We start from the raw sequence: 23,207 nt of genomic DNA on the forward strand, positions 1-23,207 counted from the left end.
AGAGAGTTTTGTCTTTTCCTCACTCCCACCTTCCTTGAGGAGACCTGGCACCCTTCTTGCTCTCCACCCTTGGAGAGACAGCAGGGCCATCTCGGAATCTGGATTCCTTGGTTTGCAACTCCCAAAGTACTGGGCTGCTCTGGGCTCTGCAGCGGCTGGCTGGCGTTAGACGCTCTGATCAAGCGCTTCCCTTTGAAATCTACCCCCTCCTTTTTTTTTTTTTTTTAAACCAGGTATGATGATGTCAAACGTGATGCTGATGCTACAGTTACAGACACGGCCCCTGCTGGCGCAGCCTCTCTGATTCTCTCTTCCTCTCCAAGTCCAGAGCTGGGCTTTTTTCAGACAAGTGCATCTCCTAACCAGGTCACATTTCAGCCGCGACCCACTATCCGTCTGTCACCGGAGTCAGACCGCAGGAGGAGGGCTGAGGAAGACAAGGCGTTTGCTTCCCCAACTGCGGGGTGGGAAGAAGGGCATTAAAATACTGCGGAAGTCAAGACCCCCCCACCCTCCCAGGTCGAATTCAGACCACGATGCGCTCTCCAGGCTGCGGGCGGCTGGCGCTGCCGCTGCTGCTCCTCACAGCAGCTGCCCTGGCTGAAGGCAACGCCAAAGGGCTCAAGGAGGGCGAGACCCCCGGCAATTTCATGGAGGACGAGCAATGGCTGTCGTCCATCTCGCAGTACAGCGGCAAGATCAAGCACTGGAACCGCTTCCGAGACGTGAGTCTACGGGACCGAGAAGGCCTAGGGCCGGGTTTGGGGGTTTGAGGAGGGAGCTTCGGAGCAGAGACCCTGGGGCTGGGAGTGGCGGCTGCACGTCGCAGCCACAGGCTCCCGCAGCTCACTGGTTAATTGCACCAAAAGTAAACAACGCGCACCCACTGGGCTCCTTAGCCCCCTCCTCATGTAACCCCCTCCCCCGCCCAGGAGCTGGCGGGCTTGGGACCCCCAGTCCCACACCCGCCCCGAGCGAGGAGTTGCTCTGGGGGCGTGCGTTAGTGACGAGCTCTCCCCTGCAGGCTAGGTGAGGAGAGGGGCGCGGGTTGCCAGGGGAGGGGGAGGGGGGGGCAGGGAGGGGCGGGGACCCTGGCTTTGGCTGAGCCCCCGACCTGCTCCTCTCTTTTTTTTTGGTGAGCCACCCGCAGGTGTCCCCCAGCTGGATAGATGCTGCAGGTTCCACATTCGGGCCACTGCAGAAGGGGCAGGTCTGGGTGGGGCCGGCGGGGACGGTAGCATCTTCTTGCGCTTTCCCTCTATTCCCATCTAGGGCTTTGGGGGAGGGCTGGACGGAAGGGGACAGGGCCCGTGGTTAGCGCTTTGAGTTGGGAGGGTGGGGGGCGCTCTTAGCAATCCTCCTAAGGCGAGATGGTCAAAGGCGTGTCCGTGATGGGGGGCGGGTGAAGGCAGTGAAAATACCGGAGGCCACCTCTGGGTGGCCGCCAGAGCCAGGTCTGGGGTCCCCGTGCTGAGGACGTGAGCACTAATGGAGGCTGGTTTTCCAGGACCAACCTTTCATGGGGCAGCGCGGTCCAGAAGTTAGGGAGCTCCAACCTGGAGGGAAGACTCCCTAGCCCAGTAGATTTGAAAAATAGAGAGGAGAACCCAGTAGCTAGGTCTTGGGGCCCTTCGCGGATGCCCGCTGGAAGCCTGGCATAACCTTGTGCGGAACTTTGCGGGGTAGGGGATGGGGAGGCGGCTGCGGCGGAGCGGGCGTGGCTGCAGCACTTTGTTTACGGCACCTGTAGATCAGAGGGGAAATAAAAGGCTGCCGTATTTGCAAAAGGGAAAGTAGGAGTGAGGAGGGGAGGGCAGAGGGCGTGGCTGGGACCTAGAGAAAGGTGGGGGCGGGGGTGTGAGGTGGAGGATGGGCCCTGATGCTCCGCAGGAGAGGAAGGCTGGTACCCGCGACATGGTGTTTTCAATCACTCTGTCCCCAGAAAACCTCTTCTACGACCCCAATTCTTGCTCCTCATTCCCCAAATTCCCTCATCGGACCTGCCTAGTATAACACAGGCCACACTGTGACCTTTCTCATCTTAAATTGTATGAATCCAGAAGTTCCTTAGCAGTGTGTTTAAAACACATATGCTTCATATGGTATCCAGCCAAATAATAGAAACAGGCAGATATACGCATCTTTTTGTTACCCTGAAACAAGTGACTCTTTATCCCCAAAGTCAAACTGGTAGGTTGTAATTCATCTGAAGAACTTGCATGCTGCCTGGTCCTCAGGGCTGAGTGGGGTGGGAGGTTTGCCCCACGCCACAGCTGATCGGGTGACAGGAGCCTGGAGCTCCAGCAAGGCCTTTTCCGTGTCCCCTGCAGGCCCAGCACAGATTAGCTGCAGTCTCCTGCCGCTGCCTGGGAAGCAGCCCGACCACAGCAGCGAGAGGGTGGCAGCAGGCTGGCCCATCCTGAATCCATGTGTCACTGGTCCAGGCCTCCCTCTGACTCGCTGGCAGTTTGATCTTTCAAAATGGGCCTAGTGAATGTCAGAGGGAAAAGAAATGCTTAATCAGAACAGTACAGGTTTAAAAATAAAAGATTCCTCCCCACCTCCCTTCCTCCACTGACTTCCAATAGCCAACTCTATGGGTGAGAATAAATGACTGACTGCATGACCCCCTGGCACAGGGCTGCCCACCTGTCTCCCTGTACTCATGCCAATCACTTCCCCCTTTCTCCCATGCTCATCAAAAGAAAGGCATCAGAATGCAGGACCTGCCCCCATAGGATTCGTGAATAACTTCAAGGCATGTATTGGTTTGTGTTGCCTCAGGCATTTATAGGGAGATTTCCTCTAAAACCCCATTTAAGATAGCTCTGGCTATAGGAGAACAGGATCAGGGAGAGAAGGAGGACAAGGAAGGCTGGGCAGGAGGGCCTGTCTGTAGGGATCCTTTGGCAGCTTCTGCAGAAAGGCAGGAGGCTGCTAACTCAGAGCCACTGCATTGCATAACTCTAGGGGTGCCATAGTGTGAATGGTGCCCCCTGGAATTGTGCAGTGCACAGACCATACAGGGGCTCTGCTAGGACTGCAGACAGCTCTCATTCCTCCCCTGATAATAGAGGCCCCACTTCCCACCCTAAGGACTGAAGGCCCTCTAGCTGGGCACAGTAGCATCAGGCTTTATGTACATTTCATCAGGTAAGCTTTTTTGAAAACATGCTCCTTGGCTCCTCAAAAGAGAAGTAGGAGTTTCTTTTGAACCTCTGAGGTATTGCCAGATGGAGCCAGAACCTTGTTGATAATCAGTCACAAAATGGTGCAGGGCCCCTACTCTGCCTCTGTGGAAGGGAGACAAGCAAGCGGGGGGAATGGAATAACCTTGGGGAATAAGAGCAAGGAGTCAATAGTGTGGGTGAGGGGACTGTCTCATTAAATGGTCAGACCGAATTGAGGGGGGAGATTGAGGGAATCATGTCAAAGGGGTCAGGAGAACGAAGAAGAGAAGGAAAGTGTGGGCCGTTGCTCCAGTGTGGAATTGGTCTGAGCTGGTTAGCGGGGAGTTCAGTTTAGCATTCTTCCTCTGAGCGCTAGGATTATTGGGGGCGGGGGGGGGGGTTGTGAAGGATTTACTGGCAGAGTAATCCTCCCCTCCAGTGGGCGCGGAGCTCTCACATGTATCTGGATAGATCTCTGCCCTGCTGCCAGGCAGGACAGAATTTCAAGTCAGAGGAGATGAGGATCTAGCTGCGACCAGCTCTGCAGAGGCCTGGGCTTTTTGGAGCCCTGCTCTCCATTGCTACCATCTCTAAATTCACTCCCCACAGAAGTGAGTGGAATTTACCACAGGCTTTGGAACAAAGCATCCAGGGCCTCGTAGATAGAGATGGACACTTGAGAGGAGACAGGCCCATTACACAGCATTCTTCCGGGCAGCTTCCAAGAGCTGGCTGGGCAGTGCTGACTGTTGTTTTTCTTCTTGGCTCTTCTCTTTCTTCTTGGCTCGTCTCTGCTTTGTACTCCACTTCCATTACATTTTCATGATGTTTATGAGTGTCCAGCACACTGCTGGGCACCCAGGAGGCACACAGTTAGCACATGTTGAACCACTGGTTGCAGGGAGTGCTTACATCTACCAGTCCTTGCAGTCAGCACTTTATCCCTGTGGCCTCTTGTGCCCCCCCAGCAACCTGTGAGATAGTTACCATTATTTTATAGTCCACCCATTTTATGGTTGAAGAAATGGAGGTATAGAGAAGCTGAGTAACTTATCCACGGTCAAATAGCTAGTAAGCAGCAGAGCTGGGATTTGAGCTCAGGACCTCTAACTCAGCTTTGCTTTTAAGAGAACTCTAAGTCTAACCCTTAGTGGAGATGGGAAAGAAGAGTCTACCCTGGCTTAAGCCCTATGGGCTCAAGGATGCTTGGGCAGGAGCAGCACCTCCTAGGATGGGGGGTGGGGGTGGGCAAGGCTCTCAGTGTCTTCAGCTGCCTGCCACCAGCCCGGCCTAGCAATCCTCCAGAGCAGCTCTCTACCCAGGAGAGCCATGAAGCCTGGGTTCAGGTTCTGACTCTGCTACTGCCTGTCCACATGATGCCAGGTACGTCACATAACATCTCTGAACTTCAGTTTCAGTGTAGGAGACTGAAATGGACACGTAAACATGAAGACATCTTGTCAGAGGGCTGGAGGGCATCCATCTCAGGCAATATAGAAAGAAACTCCAGCCCCATAGAAAAACCACCAGATGGATCAGTATTTCTGGAGCTAGCCCACAGCATGCCTCCGTCTCCATGAGAATGACATTGATGTATGTTCACTAATTCACTCATTCACTGCAGATCTGAGCACCTCCTCTAGGCCCAGGGCTTCACCATGAACCTGGGGTCTGGCCCAGGGAAACAGCGCCTGCTAGCTACTTAAGATTCTCATGTTTTTATGAACACCAAGTAGGCCAGTAGCAAGTTTCAGCCACAAAGGGGCTCCCTTGTTACCACCCCTCCCCTCTCCCCACCCCACACAGTAGAATCAGTGCAAGTGTGGGAATGAACTGCACAGGTGTTCGTGGATAAGTGTGGGAGAGTGAGAAGAACCGCAAACTGGGTCAGAATGAATTCCATCACTGGGGTTGGGGGATGGAAGGCTGGGTCCTGCCCTGGCCTCCTCCTCCTCCACCCTGGTTTCAAGTCCTCTCCCACACTGGAAGGGCTGGCGTCACCCAGCGTGTAGCACAGTGAGGGACTCTTGAACACCCAGCAGGGCTCCAGGCCTTGGGAAGAGAGGGAGAGAAGAGCACTCTTTGCCTGGAGAGGCCGTCTTAGTCTCCTCTCAACTTCCAGGCAGTCTGAAGAGGATGGCCAGCCGACACCACCCCCTCCGTTCTCCAGAAGGTCAGAGGGCTGTCTGAAGGAGTGGAAGAGCTGTTTCCTACCCTGAGCCCTAAGGAACCTGGGAGGGTGCTCAACTTGGCTTCCTCCCTGGGGGAGCCACTTCCTGTTTCTGGCCCTTGGTTTTCCCCTTGGTTTAGTGGGCAGCTTTTGTCATACTGTGACTCTGGAATATGACACGAGAGCCCATCCACAACCCCTCCACCTGCGTACATCCCCCACCCACCCCACAACCCCCACCATTGCCGCAAGCTGGGCAGCAAGACTTTGGGTTTAGGAAAAGGGTTTTCTTTTTGCTCCTGAGGACGTATCTGTGACCAGATCAGGATTGAGTGTGGATTAACCAGATACTGAGAGACCTGAGAAATGAGGCCTAATGGCATCCTGGGGCAAACACCAGGCAGGGGATGGCCATACTGCCGTTGTGTAGGTTCCCTTGCAGGTGAAATATGGGTCTTCTTAAGGCTGCAGACAGGGAAAATGTGTGTAACCTTGGTGGGCAGATCCACGCCCAGCTGAGAGCTGTAGGGTGATGTGATTCTTGAAATGTCCCGGCCTCTGACCCCCTGAGGGCTCAGCCAGTGCTCAGTTGTATGTGTGGCCCTGTGCTTGGGGTTCCTGCAGCATGTATTGGTCATAAACTCATTTGGCACGTGTTGGTGCTGCCTTGCAGCTTCACTTACACTGTGGGCTTGTATCTCAAGAGTCCTTCTGCTGGCGTTTATGACGTTCTTCCCAAGGCAAGTCCCGGAGGGTAGGGTCCGGGGATAGACTGCTTTGCAACCTGACCACCCCATCCTCAGAGCATTGCATGGGGTGTTTGTACACATCGTAGGTGCTCAATATAAATGTATGCACTGTGGAAAATGAGAGTCAGAAAGGATCTCAACTAACCTGTCCTCTGAGCCCCTCACTCTTTCTCCAGGTAGCAGCACTGTGGATTCAGGAGGCAAAGGGCAAAGGAGGAGAGGGGGAGATGGGGCTCTGGGCTGAGCCATGCTGACTATTTGGGGTGATCTCTTCCTCTTTCTGGACCCTGAAATGTTGGGATAGTCACAACTAGAACACTAGCACCCTGACTCCAGTGATTCATTTGTAGGATAAGGGAGTGAATGATGCCATGAAGAAAGATTATTTCCCAGGCTTCCCTGTTCTCCCCTGTGTCTGTGGGCCTGAACTTACAGCCAGCCTCTCCCTTTCTCCTGGGAAGTAGGGGGCTCCAAATTTCCCCCCACCTCAATGGGCCCACAGAGCAGGCCACCTACCCATCAGACCTGTGGGTGGGGTGAGCACAGGGCTCCCTCAGGTGGAGACCAGGTTCCCTGAGGAAGGGCAGCCTGCCCCTGCAGCTCCCTTCCCCAACATCTGAGAAGAGGTCAAGGCTGCACACAGCAGGAAGGACAAGCCAGGCCCGGCCGGTGTCTTACTCCTACTTGGACGCGAGCTACTGGCTCCTTCCCTGATGCCTTGCTCCCTTGCACAGGTTAGAGGACGAGGAAGAGTCTGAACTTGTTCAGGCTCCTTTTCCTCCCTTCTCAAAGTTTGCAATTTAGGAACAGAACTGTGGAGCCTCAGCAGCATTAAGCACTAAGTGCTGAGCCCTCACGTATTACACATAAAGAAACAGACCAGATACGACCCCATGTGCTCTTTCAAAACCCCATGCCTGTGCTTCCTCAGCTCCAGTGTCCGGCCCTCCTCAGAAATCCTTGGGAAGGAAACAGAAGTCCCGAGTCAGCTCCAGGCCCGCTCTCCCCTATACCTCTCTCTTGTTCTCTGCCCTCTGTGGACCCCTGGGGCCACTGCCTGAACCAGAAACCCAAGGACTGGGGCCTGAGATGCCCCTGGAGCAGTAGAGAGCTCGGGCCCCACGGGTGTCTGGGGGTGGGGGTGTTGGTGTGGGCATACCTGAGGCCAGGTAGAGCTCCTGGCATGCTGGGAGGGATAAACACATTTTTTGTCCTCCCAGGAAATTCCTCTGAGGGGAGAGGAGGTGGGAGGCGGGGAATCCGCCAGATGCTTGCCTCCGTCTGTTTGTCCAGGCCTAACACAGCCTCCACCACTCCCTCTGAGAGAGGGGCAAATATTTAATGACTGCCCCGCTTCCCAGCCTCCTCCGTGCGGAGGGCGCTGCCTCCTCAAGATGCCTTCTGCTTGGGCATGTGATGGGGGTGTCAGGCCTCAGCTGAGAAGGAGCCAGGTGGCCCCCACTTCACCCCTGCTCGTTCCTTTCTGGGTCCCTCCCTCTGTATTCCCTGGCTGTTTGCAGGGAGGGGCATGAGGAGCCCCCAGCCACAAGTTCTCCACTCTTGGGCCTTCTCAGTGGACCGGGTTCCATCAGAGGTTCCCTTGCCTGAGGAATGAGGCAAAAATAATGCCAGCTATAGGGCCTTTCAGAGGTTGAGAGAGATCTGGCCCACTCCCATTTTTAGAGGTTCTTGATCTATTAAAAAATGAAGAAATGCCATTAGAGTTACAAAAGTTGTGGTTTCTTTAAAGTCTCATGATGCATATCTTTTGGTCCTGTCAGTGTGCCTCTACCTGTAGAGCCTCAACTGAAGACAATGTCAAAAGTCTGCATTTGAGGTTCCTTGTGACTGTGAGACCCAGAAGTGCCTCTTGTCCACCTTGTCCCCCAGATTCCCACCATACCGAAGAACCCAGCTTCAGTGCTCCTGTTTTGTGGATTTTGAAAGTATAGAGCATCACAGTTTACAAAGACTTTCATAGCCGTTATCACATTGGGTCCCTCCACAGCTCAGAGAGGAAGGCAAGGGAGTCATCCTCACTTTATAGACAAGGGAGGGGGGTCCAGCGAGGGCAAGGCTCTCTAGCCCAGTCTTGTTGGCAGTCAGAGGCCTGGCCAAGCGGGTACCCAGTGCCCTGATTGCATGCCAGGGCAAAGGTGGGGGGGTGTCGGTCTCCCTATCAGACTGTGCTGCAAAGAGGCAGGTGGAGATTTGCCCAGGTGGTTTTTAGCCCTGGGGCACTGCTTTTCCTTTGCTTGATTCACTGCTGTGTCCCATCCTCCCCACCAGATGGAGAGGCTGGGAGAGACTGGGTTAATTCAAGCTGTGAAGTGAGCCGGTGATTTGGGTGCTAATTAAAATGACAGGAAGTAAACAGCGCTTGGAAACACCCAGCATGTGCCCCTAAGCCCAGCTAGGCCTGCGCATTCACCACCATTTCTCCCCCAGCTTGGCACAGTGGGCCCTGTCTCCATGGCAACCAGGCTGAGCTGCCGAGATCAAAGCAGGAGATGGGTTAGCTCCCAACCAGCCAAACCAGGGGCGTGTGAAGAGGGTTCTGGAGAGTGCCTGGAGAAGGAGGGCCCCCCGGTGTCTTCCCCCACCCCTACCAATCCCTCCACTCTGCTACAAGACTAGGAGTTGGAGCAAAGCTTGTGTGGTGGGAGAAACCACCCATGGGCTGGAATTGGGCCTCCTGGGCCCAGTCCTGGCGTGGGACTTTCTTTCTCTGTGAAAATTTATGGAGCAATACAAACTTAGGGGCACAGATTCTGGAATCCCATTTCTGGGGGTACCAATACTCTTCTGCTGTGCTGTTGATGTGTGATCCTACATAAGTCACTTAACCTCTCTAAGCCTCAATTTTATCACCTGAGAAATAGAATAATAATAGTAATTTTCTCTTAAATTCTTATGAAGAGTAAAATGAGCCAATGAGCATAAAGTGCTTAGCACAATGCCTCCCACACAGTAATTGCTCAAAAGATGTTAGCTATTATTAGGGTGTTTTTTACTATGTGCTCGGTGCTGAGCACAGAAAGGTGAACTTTACATGGTCTCTGCCCTCAAGGAACTGGCCACCTAAATTGGGTAGAAGCAATGGCATTGCTTGGTGTAACCAGAGCAATAATAAACTTCCACTAGGTGACTCCGCCTGAAGGAAAACTAGATATGGGGCCAGGTTAGGGAAGATGAAGTTTGATAGCTGGGTTTTGAAAGATGAATAGAAATTCAGGGGCTGGTTGCAAACATACATTCCAGAGGAGGAAGAAGGCTGTGCCAAGCGCTGGCCAGACGGAAACATCTGCTGGGAGGACATAGGGACAAGAAGAGACCAAGAGAAGATGTACTTTCTTCTGTAGGTGACAGGGAACCTGTGAGGGTTTTTAAATATAATATTTATTGTGGTTTTCTCCCCCTTTATTACAAAAGTAATACATGTTCATTGTAAAGATTTTGGAAACTTGGAAAAAGGCAGAAAGATGCCTAAATTCTCTATGCCTCTCCCCCAGGGGAAACCACCATTAACATTTAGATATGAATCCTTTTTACCTAATCACCTTTAAACATTTTTTTTTTTTCAAAATGAAAGCAAGCTGTATATTTAGTGAAGGGTTTTAATGCAGGAGAAACATGATCAGAATTATGCTCTGGACAGATTCCTGTGGCCACAGGGGTGTGGAAGATGGGTGGTGTCAGGGAGAACCCAGAGGAGAAGCTGTAGTAATTGAGGCTGGGGTTGCTAGGGTGGGACCAGTGGGTGTTGTGAGGGGAAGGCAGGCTGGAGAGAGAGCAGGAGGTGGAGTAAACTGGAGAGGATGGATTGATGTGCACTCCAAAAAAAAAGGCCTGGAGCTGGAAGTTAGGAGACCTGGGTCTAGAGAGTTGGCCTGAGCATCTGCTTTGTGTGAGGTGTCCTCAGAGGGAGGCAAATAGCTGCTCTTTTTCCTCCTGGAGGCCCCATGTGAGAGACGATAAGAGCATTAGACACAGGAGGCAGAGCTTGAAGGACCTTACACCTGACGGCTGTCACCACGGGCTCACTCAGCTGCCTGCTGAGCGCCAGGGGAGCCCAGAGCTGCCCACCCCATGGGTTCAGGTGGTGCTGGGGCAATGGAGGGCATAAAAGGCTCTGAGGGTGGTTCCGATGTGCAGCTGTTGCTGAGAGCCACCCCAAGAGGGCAAGTGACTTGCCAAGGATGCACAATGAGCCAAGTTTAGAGCAGACCCAGGGTCCAAAGTCCTCTCCACCTGTTCCCCTGCCCCTCTCAGTGCAAGACTGTTTCTTGTGTAGGGTCAGGATGGGGAGTCCTGGCCCAGCTCTTCATCTGTCTTGGTACCCTTAGCCTGTTGCCATGCCTCTCTGAACCTCAGTTTTCTCATTTTTTTGTGGGGCTTCTCCTGTCCATCCTGCCCAGTTCACAGGAGTGTGAGAATAAAAGGAAGACAGACATAAAAAAATACACGAAGAGGACTTAATTTAAAAACACCAAGACATACAAGCCGCTTGTATATCCCAAACCTTTTCCCACCTACCTGCCCTGAGCTGAGCACCACTGGGTGCAGGGGTGGTCACAGTTGGTTCTACTTACCAGGTAAAATAGACGTGCTCTTCCTTTACCTAGAGCTTTGGATCTCCCCTCCAGCCTGGCCCTGGCCCTGGCCCCAGAGTCCTGGAGGTTGGGCTCTTCCAAATCCCCGTTTCTCAGGGGAGGACAGGGTTGATCAGCAGCAGCGCCAGGACAGAAACAGGCCTCCTGTTTCCCGAGAAGACTCTGGTGCCTTTATCAGACCATTTCTCACAATTGCTGAGGAGCCCACTTGGGAGCCATAAATAGACACCCCTGCTCTGAAAGGCCTTATTCACACTTGGCGACAGACACCTCTTTCCGCTTGTAGTTGGGCCAGCCCACAGCTGCCCTTAGGGGCTCTGAAGTGTGTCCCTGGTCTCTGCCGCCAGAGCAGCCATTCCTATGCCACCCACAGGACTTCCCCACCTCCCCTCTCACGGAGACGGCTTGGCAGCAGCTCTCCTCACACCCCGCTGGTCTCTGCTTTCCCAGGGGTGGCTGCTCTCTTCTCCACTTGGGGGGGCCCCTCGTGTGGCCGCTCTCTGCCCATTTCCCGCCCCTCCACCATTTTCTCTACCTGAAGTCTCTGGTCTCTTCTGCTATAACAGCTTCTATTTGTTGAGTATTTTGTGAACACCAGGCACCCTTCAGATACCATCTCCTTGGATCTCTGCATGGTCCCAGAAGATAGGTGCCCCATCCAGAGCAAGCCGGCAGCTGGCTGCTTGGTGCTGCCAGCCTCCAGTCCTGAGAAGCCCTCTCCCTGCCTGCCTGGCAGGGCTGCCACCAGGAGCACTTTGGGAGCTGTTTACTGGGTTTCAGCTGCTGCCTCCTCCCCACAGGGAAAGTGGGGAAACCAGAATAAGCTGGGGTTTTATGCCAGTGAGCTAGGCTGGGTGAGAGCTGCTCTGCCTCTGGCCACTGTGGGGTCCACAGGCCCAGGGGAGGCCCTGTGGCTGGAGAAGGGTAAAGAGAGGGCTCCTGGGTACCCTGGGTGCCCAACAGTGTGCTGTATCCAGAAGAGAGGTCTGTGCTGGGCCTTGGTTGACCTGGGTTCTGAGACAGGGCAACCTGGGTCAGGTCATTTCTTGTCTCTGGACTTCCTGGCCTCTCCTGCACAGAGAGGGGGCTGGGACAGATGACCTCAGAGGGCCTTTTCAGGATCTTCTGAGTCTGAGGATTTGCGACTAGACGGTGGTAACTAAGGAAGCTTCTGGGAAGGGTCGTGGCCCCCCTTTCTCTCAGTGTACCATCTGAGTTCTGCATGCAAGTCAGACCTTGACGGAAAAACAGGTGTCAGGGGAGGGGACTGCCTAGGGAGGGAGGGACCCTGACAGAAGGAAAAAGGGTGTTTCTGGAATAGCTAGGGCATAGGCATGAGAATCACTTCCCAGGCAGTATGGGCCCCTCAGACATCTGTCCTGATGGTGGGGCCAGGGCTGGGCCTTTGGGACCAGCTTCAGGGCCTGAACTAGAGGGATGGGGCCTCACCCTCAAAGCCATGGGTCTCACCACTACTGCTCGTAAGGCCAGCCCTGGGCAGGCCCAGGCCTTAAGCTCTCTATTGTAAAGGCAGGAGTACTGTCCTCCAATTGGAAGCCATAGTGGTCAGAGGACCATAGCAATCAGAGACCGTTTTCCAGCATCCACAGGCAGACGATGAGGCCTGGGGAACCCTGAGACCACATGGTCTGAGGGTAGGCCTCACGCTAAAATCCCCATCTCTCCCTCTCTCCTTCTGCCCCATTTCCCGTGGCCTGCTGCTGCTTCCTGATCCCCAGGAGGTGGAGGTGAGTACTGCCTGGGGCTCCACTGCATATGCGTCTGCATCTACACACCCCACTCTCTTCTCTTCTCCCTCTGCACCTTTACCCTAGTTTCTCCTTCTCTGCAGCATCCACTGTGGGATGGGGGTGGAGAATAAAGAACTTAGGGGAGAGGCAGGAAGGGATTCTGGACATGGGTTTAGGGGGATAGAGGTCTGGGGGAGGCAGCTGGCAGGGCCTGGGTGGACAGGGGTCATCTGGGAAGCCACGAGGATGGTGGCAATTAGCATGTAGAAGCAGTGGCCCAGCCCGCTCCTCTGTTGGCCCTGGAATTGAACTTCAGCTCTAGGATATAAATCTTAGCCTTTCCCTTCTCCATCACCCCCTCTGTCCTTCCTTAGGATGACTACATCAAGAGCTGGGAGGACAATCAGCAAGGAGACGAAGGTAACATGCCACTCACACTCCTGACTGACACCAGTGAGGACTTGAGACCAGAGGGCAACTCCTGATCGTGGCCTTGGAGGCTCCTTGGGGAGCCAGGCCCAGATGGGGATGGGACTTCCAAGTTGAGGAGCTCTGGTTATCAAGGGCTGCTAGAGAGAAGGGCTTCCCAGCTCAGAAGTTGGGCTGGGGCTCCTAGGCGCTCTAACACTGAGTCCCAGGTGACCTGTGTCCTAACTCTGTGTCCCTGCAGCCCTGGATACCACCAAGGACCCCTGCCAGAAGGTGAAGTGCAGCCGTCACAAAGTGTGCATCGCCCAGGGCTACCAGCGGGCAATGTGCATCAGCCGCAAGAAGCTGGAGCACAGGTGAGGGCCCTGGGGAGGTGGGAGGCTGGAGGGGGTTTGCTTAAAGAGCAAGGGCTTAACTGATCCTCTCCTATGTATTAGGTATCTTTTGCTTCAGAACAAACTACTCCAAAGCTTAGTGGCTTAAAACAACCAATGTGTTATGTCACACAGTTTCTGAGGGTCCAGAATCAGATGTGGTTCTTTTGGATGGTTCTGGCTCAGGAACTGTCATGAGGTTACAGTCAAGATGCTGGCTGAGGCCACATCATCTGAAGGCTGGCCTCCGGCTAGAGGATCCACTTCCAAGCTCACTCACTTGGCTGTTGGCCCTAGTCAGGGGGACCTCTCCACAGGGATGCTTGAGTGTCCTCACAACATGGCAGCTGGCTTCCCGTAAGGCGAGTCATTCAAGGGAGAGAGAGCAAGGAGGAAGCCACAGTGTCATTCATGACCTAGCCTCAGAACTCACGCATTGTTACTTCTGCCACTTCTGTTGGTCAGGAGTAGGTCTTAAGTACTAGTACACTCTAGGGGAGGGGAATTAGGCTCCATCTTTTGAAGGGAGGAGTGTCAAAGAATCTGTGGATACATTTAAAAACCACCACACTGTATGAGATCAGTCACCAAACTGTGGGACCCAGGGAAAGGCACGTCTCCTCTCTGGGCTTCGGTGTCCATATCCGTAAGACAAATGGGTTGGCCCAGATAGTCTGAGGTTCCTTCCAGCTCTGACATGGAACAACTTCATGAAATATTTAAGGTTGTAGCTTCTGAGGCTCGTAGAGGAGGGAAGAAGTGAGGAGCATTGAGGCCTTAGCTCTACCCCAAGGACAAGACCCTGCCTGACTCCAAGACCCCTGGAGAAGGTCCCATTTCCCTCCCCTTTCTCATTAATCATAGAATCAGAGACCAGAGACTTGGAGTTGCAGGCCTGGCAGGTAATGTAAATGCATGAAGAGAGCTCGATGACAGACCACTGTGTTGAGCCCAGGACCAGGACTCCCGTATCTTTCATTCTAACTAGGCCAGAAATCCAGGGTTTTTATATGAACTCTTCCATTTTGCAAATGTTCATGAATAACCCAATTAAGAACAAAAACCCAGGGCTTCCCTGGTGGCACAGTGGTTAAGAATCTGCCCGCCAATGCAGGGGACATGGGTTCGAGCCCTAGCCTGGGAAGATCCCACATGCCACAGAGCAACTAAGCCCATGCACCACAACTACTGAGCCCACATGCCGCAACTACTGAAGCCCGTGCACCTAGAGCCTGTGCTCTATAACAAGAGAAGCCACCGCACTGAGAAACCTGCGCACCACAATGAAGAGTCGCCCCCGCTCACCGCAACTAGAGAAAGCCTGCACTCAGTAACGAAGACCCAACACAGCCAATAAATAAAAATTTAAAAAGGAAAAAAAACAGCAAAAACAACAGCAACAAAAACCCTTGGTGGTCAAACAAAATGAGTCTACAGACCAGTTGTGGCCCGTGGACTGTCAGTTTGCAACCTCTGATTTGGTCTGACTCCTTATGCAAGTACAAGCCCCTTTTACATTTTACACCTGGATCTGGAGTTGCAACCTGAGGGCCCTTCTGGAAGGAGGAAGCTGGGGAGTCTATACCCTGCCCTCTTGGTTCTACCTGTATGAACTAGAAGAGCGCCTAGCTAGGGGTGATGGGAGGGTGGGCAGGGACAGGGAGGCAGCTACATCTGCTATAGATCACCAAAGGCAACTTCTTGTTGGAAGCAGTCTCCTGAACCTTCCCTTCCCCTGTCTGTCTCTCATTTTTGCTTCCATCCCTGTGCCCTCGCATCCTGCTCCTCTGTAGGATCAAGCAGCCTGCCCTGAAACTCCATGGAAACAAAGACACCGTGTGTAAGCCCTGTCACATGGCCCACCTCGCCTCCGTCTGCGGCTCTGATGGCCACACTTACAGCTCAGTGGTGAGGAGCCCTGGCCCCAGGTGGGGTGAAGGTGGGGTGCACTTGAGTCTACAGGGTGTGAAGAGAACAACTCAGCCAGGCCTTCTGTGGGGCTCCCAGTACTCTTGTGGGGGCAGATGCACTTGTCAGCGCATTCAATGTGGCCAACCAGAGTAGGGGACCAAGCCTGAGAGTCTAAGCTAGACCTTGCCCCTGACCTTGGGCAGGTGCAGGTGGGAGGTGGGCCCTGGAGGAGGCCGGTAACTGCAAGTCAGAGTAAGTGGCGGAAGGGCCTCATGAATGTACGTAGGGCATAGAAGGAAGGAGCTCTGTCTTCCAGGTGTTGGGGTTGAAATCTTTCCATGGGTGGATATCCACATGGACAGGATGTTTCCAGCAAGCACCAGGCATTCTAGGGCAGGAGGAAGTCACCTCCATGAGATGACAATGTGGGAGGGAACGGTGGTTGGGGGAATGAATTCTAACTTGATGGGATTTTTGTGAGCGTTAAATGAAACAATGTTTGTGAGAGCATTTTATAACCTTTTAAGCACCATAGAAATGCAGGTGCTAATTGTGAATGCTTCCACTACCTGTGAGGAGTTGCTTGCTGTTTGGAGGGCATAGACTGTTATCTGGAGCTGGGTTCTGGGACTTAGGGACCCGTTAGGAGTGAGATGCACCTGCTGTGGGTGATGATTGAAGTTGGGGAGGGGATGAGGTCACCTGGGGAGAACAGGGAGGAGAGAGAATAAGCAAGGGGGCAGAAGCTGCATGGAGGAGGCAGGAGGGGTACAGAGGAGGTAGGCAGAGCTGATGGGGAAGAAGGAGAGCGCTGAGTCACACCACCCCAGGGCAAAGTGAGGTTTGAACAGGAGGCTGTGGTCTGAGGGTCCCCGTGCTGCCCTGTGGGGAGGTGGAGGTCACCAAGAGGTCTGGCTTCCAGCCCAGCCCCGTGGCCTTGGCTGAGTCACTGGGTCTCTCTGAGCTTCCATGTTCTCTGCTAAGCACGAGAAACACAATTTCTCCCTCACAGAGCTATTGGGGACCAGGCGAGATCACATTGTAAAATGCTGTGAGTACCCGCTTCTCCTGAGCGGTCCTCCCATGAGAGAAACCAGACACCACCAGGGAAAAACACTTTAAGGGCAAGAAATGAACAAACCCCTCTGGAAAGCTGTAAAGGCCAGGGAATTAGCAGATGCTCGATAGCCAGTGGCTGTTTGTTATCAAGAGAGCCCATGGAGGTGACTGTGGGATGGCCAGGAAGGAGGGGCCCACAGCTGGTTACCCAGAGGCCAAGGGACTGTGGAGAGGAGGAGGAGAGGCCAAGAGGGCAAGGAGGGGTGAGTGAGTGGGGGTGAGGGGATGGGGTACCCTGGGAAGGACAAATGTGCAGAGAGGGTAGGCTGGTGCCAAGTGGGGCTCCTGGAAGCCTTGGATCCCCCCCACTGCCTGGGCCTGCTGCCCCGAACACTGTGCACCCGTGGCCTCCAGATGGACTAGGAGGGCCCCTCCGAGCTGTTCATGGGCTGTTCTGTCCCTCCTGTCTCCAAGGGGGAAGGGCGGGTGTGGCTGCCATGGTGGGCTGGAGGGTGGCCCCAGCAGTGCCCCTGTCACCCAGCCCAACCTTTCTTGTGGTGCAGTGTAAGCTGGAGCAGCAGGCATGCCTGAGCAGCAAGCAGCTGACGGTGAGATGCGAGGGCCCCTGCCCCTGCCCCACAGATCAGGCTGCCACTTCCTCCACCGACGGCAAACCAGGTAACACGTGCTGGGCCATGGCCAGGCTGGGGGTGGGGGGCGGCTCATTGCCAGGGCCCCTGGGGCACCTCCTTCAGGGCTCTGGGATGGCAAGAGAGGTTTGCAGCAGGAAGGAAGAAGTAGCAAAAACAGGGACAGGCCTGAGGGACCCGTGGGGCTGGAGGTCTGGTTTACATGGAGCAGGAGGGCTCTGGCCTCATCACAGGGAGTCTGCGCTGTGTTTTTAGAGCTAGGGAGGGAGGGGGAGGAGGAAGATGGGAGAGGAGGAGAGAGAGCCTCTGATTTCTAACTCCCCTTCCCTCTGGCATCCCTGACCACTGCCCAGCCTCCAGGCCTGTAAGGCAACACCCCCAGCTGAGACCATCAGCTTCACCCCACCTTCACCCTCCACCCCCTTCTCCCTGTTCTTGCCGACTGCAGAGACCTGCACAGGTCAGGACCTGGCTGACTTGGGGGATCGGCTACGGGACTGGTTCCAGCTCCTTCATGAGAATTCCAAGCAGAACGGCTCAGCCAGCAGTGGAGCCAGCCCGGCCAGTGGTATAGGAGCTGATTGCTCTGCGGGGGAGGAGGATGGGAGATGGAGAGACAGGTGTGCGCTGAGGCCACCTGGCTGCATGGGGGAGCACCTGCCTTTTGCTCTCTCCTGCCAGACTCTGGGCCCCTAAAAGAACCTAAACCTCAGAACAAGGGCAAGGAGGCTCCAATCAGACAGGAGGGATTCAGGTTAGCTAACAGGAAGAACTTCTTAAAATGGGTGGAAGGAAGCTAAACCCTGAAATGGGTAGCCAGGGGAAGGTAAGGAATTATTTTCCCTGGAGGGCTTTCAGAACAGAGTTTTGACTGGTTTGGGTGCAGTCCTATGCAGAGGCAGAGGGATGGGCCTTCAGCCGTTCTTGAGTTTCTCACCCCCATGTTAGATTCTGAGCTGTCCTGACCCTGAGCAGGGGGCTGGGGCTGACAGAGAGGTGAAGGGATGGATGGACAGATGGATGGAGTGATTTATCTTGAGTAGGTCTGAACCGTGGCCTTCTCCCCAGGACTGGACAAGAGCCTGGGGGCCAGCTGCAAGGACTCCATCGGCTGGATGTTCTCCAAGCTGGACACCAGTGCCGACCTTTTCCTAGACCAGTCAGAGCTGGCTGCCATCAACCTGGACAAGTATGAGGTCTGCATCCGCCCCTTCTTCAACTCCTGCGACACCTACAAGGATGGCCGTGTCTCTACTGCTGAGTGGTGCTTCTGCTTCTGGAGGGAGAGTGAGTGTGGCCCCACTCCGGGCCCCCGGCCCTGCTGTGCAGGCTCTGCCCTTTGCTCTTTGGGAGTCGGGGTGGCTCCCTCTTGGCTGCCTGCCCATGCCCAGAACTTTTCCAGCTCCCGCACTTCCTGTACTCTCTCAGCACCTCATCTCCTGGAGCCCAGGGGAGCCAGCACTTGGACTCCCTTCCCTGGCAGGCTCCGAGGTGGATTTTGCGGATCCTGAAGCTCATGCACGTTTGGAGGCCTACCGTAAGGGAGAGTATTAAAAACTACAAATGTAAAATTTCTAGGGCCCCTCGGAGGGCTGGGAAAGGGCTGAGGGGTCCCGAAGCTTCTCAGTGATCTCACTTTTAGGTCCACCTCACCGGATTTGCCCCCAGAGTGTGATTATGCATGTGACCATTAGCCTTAGAGATATAGTGCCATTTGTCAGCTTTATACATCCTGAACCAGAGCGGGACATGTGCTTAGAGGTCATCTCGGCCCAGTGGTAACCATCACTGATGGTTAAACTGAGGTTCCAAGGGGTCACCTGACCAGCCAGGGGTGGGGTAGCCTGTGCGTGCCACTGGTGTCTGGCCTGGTCCCCGCTGTGCTTGTGTGATGGGAGTGTACAGCATCTGCAGCCCGAGGCTGGGGCTTCCTCTAGGGTTCCGCCATAAGCTGGTTTGGGACACTGGGCAGGCAACTGAATCTTTCCAAATTCAGTTTCTTCATCTGAATGGGGAGATGACGATACCTCAGAGACTGTTGTGAAGATGAAGTGAGAAAATCTGAATGCAGAGCACCATGTAAATCACAAATCCCTCTGCCAACGTGTGGTATTTTGATCAGTTTTACTGCCTGTAACTGCTCCGCCTTCCTGCTCTCTCTGCATGGCTCCAGCACTTTTACTTCCCAGGCCTTTGGAGCTCGTGCTGTCCGTTCTGTACAGTAGCCTTCCTGGGCAGGAGGCTGGGAGCTGATCTCATCTTACAGCCCGCCAGGTCTCCTGCTGGGAAGGGCTAGGGGACTTGTCAAGGTCACAGACGAGTTAGATTTGGCTGTTAGTTATTTTCAGGCTTCCGTCTAACGTTCCTTCCAATCTTATGTTGCCCCCAGCGCCGCTTACCCTGGGGAATCTGTGCAGGCATCCCGTCTCCTCCTCAGAATCCTGTGTACTCATCCCATGAGTCCCCAATATCCTCAGGAAGCCCTGGGCTTCTTGGGGGGCCTTGGCCCCTCCCACAGCCATGGAACAGCCTCTCCCAGTTGGAGCCCGGGCGTTCTTATTTGGCAGAGTCCTCGTCCAGTTTTGGAGACCTTCAAGGGATCAGTGCATCCGACGTGTGGGGCAGCCCTGTGTCAGAGCCTGGGTATTTTTATCTTGCAGAGCCCCCTGCTTGGGTTTCTAAGCCTTGAGGGGGCTCAGTGAGTCCCACCAGTATGGCCCCCATCAGAGGCTGATTCTCTCCCTGCAGAGCCCCCCTGCCTGGCAGAGCTGGAGCGCATCCAGATCCAGGAGGCTGCCAAGAAGAAGCCAGGTGAGGGGGCTGGGCTGGGCTCAGAGGAGGAGGCAGGTACCCCGGGGTCCCTCTGAGGCCCAGAGGCTCCAGCCCCTGAGTATCTTGGAAGATGCTGAGTTCAGAGGAGGCCCTGGCTTACGAAGACAGGAGAGGGAAAATCCCTTCCTGTTTTTATCCCAGTAGTGGGGCAAGGTCTCCCAACCAGCCCCTCAAAAAGTGTGTTTTAAGCACTAATTTTGTGCCCATTCCTGCAGGGGCTGGAGGTAGGGATACAGAAGGTTTCTAGAACCCTCTGTTCAATTCATTTCAGCCAGGGTATGTGCAGAGCTGGAGGAGGGCCTCTCCACAGCAGATGCTCATGTTCTCAGCAAACACTTGAGTGCGAGCCCTAGAGAGAAAAGAGCGACCCAGCCTAGGTCAGAACTGATGGGCAAGACAGATGTGGTCCCTGGCCTCATAAAGCACACAGGCTGCTTGGGGAAAAACAACCCACAAACTGACACGCCAGAAAGACAGAGCGACCGATTGTGGCTCCTGTATGTATGGTGCTGAGGGAGAGCACAGTGGACAGAAGTCAGCCTGAGGTCAGCGAAGGCCTCCCTGGGGAGCAGGTGTTCAAGAGGAGACCTGAGGGATGAGAACAAGGCAGCCAGGAGCAGAGCTGAGACCAGGAAAACATTCTTGGGAAACAGAAGGGACCCATGTGGCTGAGCGTGGTGGTTGAGGGGACAAAGGTCCAAGGTGCAGATCCCGTGGGGCTGCAGAGCTCCTGAGTGCAGCTTGGCATTTAACTGGGCAGTGAGACCAGCGCACACGAAACCAAACACTGGAACCTCCCTGCAAAGCCGTATTGACTGAGAACTCAGTGGCCTTTGGGGGTAGGTGTTAGTGCCACTTCTGCCAGGAAGCCAAGATCTTCCTCCTGGAAGCACTCTTCTCTAGTCTGCATACCCCAAGCATGCATGCTGGGCCCTAGGGCACCTGTGCTGTGGTGCCTGGTGTTAACATTTCTATGTATCTTACCACCACCAAGGGGGCAGAGTCTGTCACTGGGGCCCCAGAGTGGGGATCTCAGCAGGTGTCTGTTGAGTGACTAGAGGAGCAGCCTGAGGGAAAGTGGATGGGCCCTGAGGGCAGGTCAGAATCAGGGCTGGAAGGAGAAGCTGGGCGTTGCCGGCAGGAGACAGCCAGGCAGGTTCAAGGTAGCAGCTGTAGGATCAAGGGTGTCTGGCACGAGGAGGTCAGACTAGCCATCCTACAGGACTTGGGAACCGTGAAGGCAAATGGGAGCCATCTCAGGGGCTGAGCAGGTGGTTTAGAAAGGCAGGTTTTCTTGTTTCCAGTCAGTCGAGCTGGAAGAAACACTGGCGTCCAGCCCTGGATTTCTGAGCTTGGGTGGTTGGTACCTGGGCTGGCTGGGCTCTGGTGGGGTCTGGGCCCCGCAAGCCCAAGGTTTCAGGGCCACCTCTCGGAAGAGCCCACACCCCGAGACCTCTGCTCTGACTCTGCGGGGCCTGCCCTATTCAGGAGTCTTCATCCCGAGCTGTGACGAGGATGGCTACTACAGGAAGATGCAGTGTGACCAGAGCAGCGGTGACTGCTGGTGTGTGGACCAGCTGGGCCTGGAGCTGACCGGCACCCGCACGCATGGGAGCCCTGACTGCGGTAAGTGCCAGATGGCAGCTGGGGGCGCAGCTCAGTGTAGCGGGGTTTCCTGCTGGCAGGATCCTAACCTGCCCCTTGGCTTGTTCCCTTCACAGATGACATCGTGGGCTTCTCAGGGGACTTTGGGAGCAGTGTTGGCTGGGAGGACGAGGAGGAGAAGGAGACAGAGGAAGCAGGCGAGGAGGCAGAGGAGGAGGAGGGCGAGGCGGGCGAGGCGGACGACGGAGGCTACATCTGGTAGATGGCCCTCGGGGAGCCGGGGCAGGCCAGGGTGCTGATGGCCGGGGAGATGGGCCAGCAGAGACCTGGACAGAAGCAGGCAGATTACGAATGTGTCTGGAAAATACAGTCTGAAGCTAGCCTGGCTCCAACAGGGAGGACCGGACGTGTGTGTGTGAGTGTGCGTGGCAAGTGTGTGGCATGTATGGCCGGGATGTATGAATGTGTGAGAGTGTGTGTGTGTGGCATGCACTGAAAAACGTGTCCTTGGTCCACACTGCTACTGGCACAGTGAGTCACCCAAAGGCCCCTTCAGCCTCCTTGTAGTTGTTTTCCTTCCATTTGTTAGTTTTAAAATACACACATCCACACACATACACACGCTGCAAGGTCAAAATTGATTAAATCAGATGCCCCCTTGCCAGTCCCCCAGCCCTATCCAGGCCCACCCTGACATCCTGGGGTTCCTTGACCCACTTTGCTAGCCTCCCCTCAACAAGCCCTGCCTCCTCCTGCTCCTGCCCTTCTCTCTTTCCCTCCTGGAGTCAAGCACTGGCCTATGGGTAAGTCCTCACTGCAGAGGGGAGGGAGGGCAGGGAGCTGTCTGCTGGCCAGGTTGGCTGTGATACCCCCACCAGACTCAGATGAGAGGGGCTGGGACACCCACCTCAGGGAGCCCTTTCCCTTTGCTGGACTCCCCTCCTAACCCAAGCCAGTGTGACCAGAGGTGGCTGAGCAGGAGCTGGCGGGGAAGCTGAGAGGTGGGGGAGGGGAAGGCCTTGGCAAGCTGCTGCGGAGGGGAGGGGTGGGGGCTGGGGTGGGGCCGTGTGAGGAAGAGAAGGGGCCAGCTGGACAGGAAGAGTCTGCCTTTGCAGATCCAGGTCGCGCTCTTAGGAATAGAGACAGAGCAGCCCTGGATGCCAGACCCTGGAACAGCTCAGGCCCCTTTCTGTGGCCCTCAGGTGGGGGCCTGGTCTGGGCTGTTCTGTGGAGGTGGTGGGTGGTGGCTATGCAGGCGCGCTCCCCCAGCCCTGTGGGGGGACTACGCCTTCCCTTGTCTCCCTTGCTTGGGTCCCCACTCCAGGAACCTGGGGATCAGGCAGCAGGTGAGGAGCCCGAGTCTTGCCCAGGGGTGTGTGTGTGCACCCATGTCCTCCCTGACCCCTTAATAAATGCTTCCCTCCCATCCAGGCCAATAGAAAGCATTGTCCCTGAGACCCTGTGAAGGAGGAGTAGTGGAAAGCTGCAACCTTCTGCCCTCAGAGACCAAGACATTTCCCCATCTCTCCTTTTCTAGAGAGAGGCACCCATGGCCATTTCCAGCCCCAGTCCTCTCAGCCCCTGGGCTTTCCCTCCATCCCCTCTGAGTGTCCCTTAGGGCTGTTCTAGTGGAGGGGCTTTCAAACTCTGAGGTATTCAGGGTTGTGCAAAGTCAGAGGGGACAGGTCCAGGGCAGCCAGAATCTGAGGCCGTGCCTCACTGCTCCCCCAAATCTCCTCACCATGTGGAAGCCAGGGTGGATGAGAAGGTGTCCCGTGGGTTGTTGGGTTTTTTTTTTTTTTTCCTTACTCTGTCCAGTTCTCCCAGTTGAAGCAAATTTCTTAACACCTTGGGTGAAGAATTTCTTACATGGATTTGGGCCTCTGATGCCCTT

General features: G+C 54.9%; 1 protein-coding gene across 1 annotated transcript; it reads left to right on the forward strand.

Moving 5' to 3' along the window:
* The first annotated feature begins 372 nt into the window (after positions 1-372).
* SPOCK2 (SPARC (osteonectin), cwcv and kazal like domains proteoglycan 2) lies at positions 373-22,289 on the forward strand. Its single transcript, XM_057735712.1, has 10 exons — positions 373-725; positions 12,828-12,873; positions 13,124-13,238; positions 15,050-15,164; positions 16,790-16,904; positions 17,325-17,444; positions 17,945-18,163; positions 19,625-19,687; positions 21,197-21,334; positions 21,430-22,289. The coding sequence occupies exons 1-10, from the start codon at positions 537-539 to the stop codon at positions 21,573-21,575; spliced, it is 1,266 nt and encodes a 421-aa protein (XP_057591695.1). The 5' UTR covers positions 373-536; the 3' UTR covers positions 21,576-22,289.
* Positions 22,290-23,207: the final 918 nt, after the last annotated feature.

The sequence above is a fragment of the Hippopotamus amphibius genome, chromosome 5 (assembly GCF_030028045.1).
Source record: "Hippopotamus amphibius kiboko isolate mHipAmp2 chromosome 5, mHipAmp2.hap2, whole genome shotgun sequence".
NCBI lineage: Eukaryota > Metazoa > Chordata > Mammalia > Artiodactyla > Hippopotamidae > Hippopotamus > Hippopotamus amphibius.